Consider the following 5,766-nt stretch of genomic DNA (forward strand, 5'->3'; position numbering starts at 1 on the left):
TGTGGGCTTTGGAAGGGGTTAGAAAGACAGGGTATGAAAGGCTCAAAATAATTTCAAAATGGGTTAAAATTACAACTTTCAAAATCAGATTTCTCACAACAACCACGACTTCTGCCCCAGTTTCTTGCTTGGGAACTTTTGGATTTTTATCTTGGTATGACTGAACCTCAAAGAGGCTTCCTATGTACCCTTTTGGTATCAAGTCAAACGTAGTTCACGTCATAGAGACTACGTTGTTGTTTTTTTTTTCTTTTCTGCTCTTCTTTTCCTTTATTTTCTTCATTTTCTTTTCTTTTCCCTTTCTTTTCTTTCTTCGTTTCACTTTCAATTTTCCTCTTCTTTTCTTTTCCTTCTTTTCTTCCTTCTTTTTTTCACCTTTTTTTTTCTTCCGCACTCGCATTTCTTAATGGTGCCATTGATTCCGAAAGAGGGATATGAAAGAGAATAAGTAAGGCTCAAAGGTGATGACAAGGGGTAAAAGTGTTTAGATAGCAGAACAAAACGCCTTTGTCATTTCAATCTTTAAAATATGCTAAATACAAACAAGTACAATTAAAATAAAAAACTCATACATAGTATCTCTTGACCGCATCGGAATTGATAGCCATTTCTACACATTTCCCTTCCATATATGTCAGATATAATGCACCATTAGACAACACTCTGGTTACAACGAATGGTCCCTGCCAATTTGGAGCAAACTTTCCTTTTGCTTCGGCCCAATGAGGCAAAATACGTCTTAACACTAATTGTCCCACCTCAAACTTCCTCGGACGCACTTTCTTATTGTACGCTCTTGCCATTCTTTGCTGGTACAGCTGACCATGACACTCGAATGCCAATCTTTTCTCGTCAATCAAACTCAACTGCTCGAGGCGGATTTTCACCCATTCATCATCATCGATCTCAGCCTCTGCTATGATTCGGAGAGACGGGATTTCCACTTCTGCGGGTATCACTGCTTCCGTGCCATACACAAAAGAGTAAGGAGTTGCCCCCATCGAGGTACGAACAGTGGTGCGATATCCCAATAATGCAAAAGGCAGCTTTTCATGCCACTGTCTAGATCCTTCCACCATTTTCCGGAGTATTTTCTTTATATTCTTATTGGCTGCCTCAACCGCACCATTTGCCTTAGGGCGGTATGGAGTAGAATGATGATGAGTAATCTTGAACTGTTCACATGTCTCCTTCATCAAATGACTATTGAGATTAGCGCCATTGTCCGTGATGATTATTTCGGAATCTCAAACTGACAAATGATATTTGAGTGCACAAAATCAACCACTGCTTTCTTGGTCACGGATTTGAAAGTTTTCGCTTCAACCCACTTGGTGAAATAATCAATGGCCACCAGAATAAACCTATGTCTGTTTGATGCTGCTGGCTTAATTGGCCCAATGACATCCATGCCCCAAGCAACAAAGGGCTATGGTGCAGACATTGTATGTAATTCGGATGGTGGAGAATGAATCAAATCAACATGCACTTGGCATTGATGACATTTACGCACAAAACTGATGCAATCCCGCTCCATAGTGAGCCAGTAATAACCTACTCTGAGAATATTCTTTGCTAGAACGTACCCACTCATATGCAGTCCACAAACTCCGGAATGTACCTCAGTCATGATAGATGTGGCCTGTCTCGCATCAATGCATCTCAACAACCCGAGGTCTGGAGTTCTTTTGTACAACACTCCTCCACTAAGGAAAAACCCGCTTGCCAACCGTCGAATTGTTCGTTTCTGATCACCTGTGACCTGTATCGGATACACACCCATCCTGATATATTCCTTGATGTCATGAAACCACGGCTCACCGTCAAGTTCCTCTTCTACCACATTATAATAAGTGTGCTGATCACGGACCTGAATCTGCAAAGGGTCCACATAAGCCTTATCCGGATGGTGTAACATCGACGCCAGAGTAGCCAACGCATCGGCCACTTCATTGTGAATCCTTGGAATGTACTTGAACTTTATCGACTGAAACCGCTGACAAAGCACATGCAAACATTGTCGGTACGGTATAAGCTTTAAGTCCCGTGTTTCCCATTTTCCTTGAATTTGGTGTACCAGTAGGTCCGAGTCACCCATGACCAAGACTTCCTGGACACTCATATCTACGGCTAATCTCAACCTCAAGATACATGCCTCATATTCTGCCATGTTATTCGTACAATAAAAATGAAGCTGAGCTGTAACAGGGTAATGTTGCCCTGTTTCAGAAATAAGCACCGCTCTTATTCCCACGCCTTTCATGTTTGTCGCCCCATCAAAGAAAAGTTTCCATCCTGGCTTCTCAACTTGTTCCAACTCTTCAACATGAATCACCTCTTCATCGGGGAAATAAGTCTTCAAAGGGTCATAATCTTCATCAACCGAATTCTCGGCCAAATGGTCCGCCAAGGCCTGTGCTTTCATCGCAGTCCGAGTCACGTAGACAATGTCAAACTCTGTGAGCAGTATCTGCCACTTTGCAAGCCTCCATGTGGGCATAGGCTTCTGAAAGTTATACTTTAACGGATCCAAACAAGATATGAGGTAAGTAGTAAAAGATGACAAATAGTGTTTCAGCTTCTGTGCCACCCAAGTTAGGGCGCAACATGTCCTTTCAAGATGATTATACCTAACCTCGTAGGGAGTGAACTTCTTGCTAAGGTAATAGATGGCCTGCTCCTTCCTTCCAGTGATATCATGTTGACCCAATACAGAGCTGAACAAATTGTCCAATACAGTTAAATATAGAATCAAAGGTTGCCCTGGTTCTGGCGGAACCAACATAGGTGGATTTGACAAATACCCCTTTATCTTATCAAACGCCTCCTGACATTCGTTTGTCCACTTGACCACAACGTCTTTCTTTAATAGCTTAAAGATAGGCTCACAAGTTGTCGTGAGTTGGGCGATGAACCTGCTGATATAATTCAATCTCCCCAGCAAGCTCATCACCTCGGTCTTGTTCCTCGGAGGTGGAAATTCATGGATGGCCTTGATTTTTGATGGATCCGGTTCAATACCCCGACGGCTGACTATGAACCCCAACAACTTTCCAGACGGCACCCCGAATGCGCATTTTGCAGGATTAAGCTTGAGATTGTACCTGCAAAGCCTTTGGAAGAACTTTCGTAGATCCCTGACATGGTCAGATTGCTGTCTAGACTTTACAATCACATCGTCCACATATACCTCGATTTCCTTGTGTATCATATCATGGAATATTGTTGTCATTGCCCTCATATAAGTTGCCCCAGCATTTTTCAAACCAAACGGCATGACCCGATAACAGTATGTTCCTCATGGCGTGATGAATGCCGTCTTTTCTGCATCTTCCTCGTCCATTAAAATCTGATGATAACCCACGTAACAATCCATAAAAGAACCAATCTCATGTTTGGCACAATTATCAATCAATATATGGATGTTCGGCAGCGGAAAATTATCTTTTGGACTTGCTTTGTTAAGATCCCGATAATCGACACACACCCTGATCTTGCCATCTTTCTTCGACACAGGCACAACATTAGCTAACCAGGTGGGATACAGAGTAACCCGAATGACCTTCGCATCGAACTGCTTGGTGATATCTTCTTTGATCTTTACACTTATGTCCGTTTTGAAATTTCTCAGCTTCTGCTTGACAGGAGGGAATGCCGGGTTAGTGGGCAATTTGTGAACCACTAAATCAGTACATAGCCCCGGCATATCATCATACGACCATGTAAAAATATCCTTGTACTCAAAAAATGCTTTGATTATCTCCTCCTTGAGCTGTGGCTCCAGATGAACACTTATTTTAGTTTCACGGACATTGTCTTGGTCCCCTAGATTAACTGCTTCTGTGTCATTTAGGTTAGGTTTGGGTTTTTCTTCAAAGTGACTTAATTCTTTACTAACTTCCTCATAGGCCTCGTCATCATCATATTCCACCTCATCATCACACTCGATTTCTTGCACTATTATTTCTGAGTTAGATTGGCTTTTAAAAATGGGCCGAAGATTCCTCATGCATGTCATGTCATTGATATCAGCATAAAAAGAACTATGCAGAAAAAAAAAGAAAAAATGGAAACAAAATTAGGAATTAAGAAAGAAAAGGAATTGCATTTCATTGAATGTAAAGATAATAGGGTTTTGACTCATCCAAGCAGACGGAACATAGTAACTGAATTACAAACCCTGTAATAATCCAGGTGAACAAAAGGAAAACAAAACCCACTACCGCGACTCCCTCCGAGATGGAAGAGGAGTGGCTTCCCAGTTGTTGACATTAGCACGTGGCCCGATGTACTGTATATCTGTTTTGCACGACCCTTCCCCGGCCTCAACCATGTTTACCTCAGCAAATACCATCTCAAACCCTTTCTCCAAGTTCCCATCCGCCCCAATCAGTGGACCAGACACCTTTGCCAATAATTGCTTCCCAATAATTGGCCTGACGAAGGACCTGGACAGACGTGGAATTGGTTTGGGAAGAACCCAGCCTCTTATCTTCATCTTGCGGGCCCGTCTCACATCCGTTGCCGTAGGCTTGAACCCCAGCCCAAAGGTATCTAGATTCTTAGGCAAATAAACTGGTTGAACAATACCTTTCAAATCAGCACCCAACCCTTTGCCTGGTACAAACCCGTTTTTCAATATTTCAGAGGCTACCATGACAGTTGCAGCTGTTATTCTGGGGACCGGGACGCTTTTCCCTTCAGGAACCTTTTCTACCGAGACTGTATCGAAAACCTGGTAAGCCCATGGCCCCTTATCATCATCAGTCTCTATGAAGGGTACGATGACATCACTTACAATGCTAATGTTGTCTTCCCCATGTACTACGATCTCTTCTATATCCCACTCGAATTTGACCATCTGATGTAGTGTAGAAGACACCACTTTGGCAGCGTGGATCCATGGTCACCCCAATAGAAGATTATAAGACACCGCCACGTCTAACACCTGAAACTCCATGGTGAACTCGACCGGACCAATTGTCAGTTCAAGTATGATGTCACCCACTGTGTCTGTACCACCACCATCGAACCCCCAAACGCAGATGCTATTCTTATGAATTCTGTCATCATCAACCTTCAACTTTTTCAATATAGACAAAGGATAGATATTGTCACTAGACCCATTATCAATCAGTACTCGAGTGACTACCGAATCTTCACATTTCACGGTTAAATAAAGAGCTCTATTATGTTATGTACCCTCCACGGGCAATTCATCATCAGAAAATGTCACTCTATTTACCTTACAGATTTTGTTCGCAATTTTCTCCAAATGATTCACTGAAATTTTATTGGGGACATGAGCTTCGTTCAATATCTTCATCAGAGCCCGGCGATGTTCATCCGAGTGGATAAGCAATGAAAGCAACAAGATTTGGGCTGGCGTTTTCCTTAGCTTCTCAACAATAGAATAATCTTGCACTTTCATCTTTTTCAAAAACTCTTCTGCCTCTTCCTCCGTAATAACTTTCTTAACTGGCACCGAATTTTCCTTGGAAGCCCTGGCCTTTATCAACTCTTCGGGGGCAAAACAATGTCCCGAGTGAGTTAAACCTTGTGTTTCATAGACTTCCTCTTTGATTTCCTTCCCCTTGTAGGTCACAACTACTTGTTCATACTTCCACGGAACGGCTTTACTGTCAATTACTAGTAACTGGGTTACTGGCTTTATAACAACTGGTTCTATGTGAGCCCCCTTCACGACTACCGCAGGTGTGCTTGATACTTCCCGAACCACTACCTTGATCGACTCTGGTTTCTTCG

The 5,766-nt window shown here is 42.5% G+C and overlaps 1 protein-coding gene across 1 annotated transcript; it reads right to left on the reverse strand.

Moving 5' to 3' along the window:
• Positions 1-566: 566 nt before the first annotated feature.
• Positions 567-2,170, reverse strand: LOC138868758 (uncharacterized). The gene is made up of 3 exons (XM_070146328.1): positions 2,078-2,170; positions 1,756-1,996; positions 567-958 (listed from the first exon to the last, which is right to left on the reverse strand). Exons 1-3 carry the CDS (start codon positions 2,168-2,170, stop codon positions 567-569), a joined length of 726 nt encoding a protein of 241 aa, XP_070002429.1.
• Between the last annotated feature and the right edge of the window lie 3,596 nt (positions 2,171-5,766).

This window comes from Nicotiana sylvestris, chromosome 5, assembly GCF_000393655.2.
Source record: "Nicotiana sylvestris chromosome 5, ASM39365v2, whole genome shotgun sequence".
In the NCBI taxonomy this organism is placed as follows: Eukaryota; Viridiplantae; Streptophyta; class Magnoliopsida; order Solanales; family Solanaceae; genus Nicotiana; species Nicotiana sylvestris.

What these genes read in the sequence shown, in the direction of transcription:
- LOC138868758 (XM_070146328.1), bottom strand. Translation starts at nt 2,170, where the DNA reads ATGGCAGAATATGAGGCATGTATCTTGAGGTTGAGATTAGCCGTAGAT. An exon ending in TGGGTGACTCGGACCTACTG is followed by an intron (nt 1,997 to 2,077) that starts GTACACCAAATT and finishes GTGCTTTGTCAG; the next exon opens with CGGTTTCAGTCGATAAAGTT. An exon ending in GTATCCGATACAGGTCACAG is followed by an intron (nt 959 to 1,755) that starts GTGATCAGAAAC and finishes GCACGGAAGCAG; the next exon opens with TGATACCCGCAGAAGTGGAA.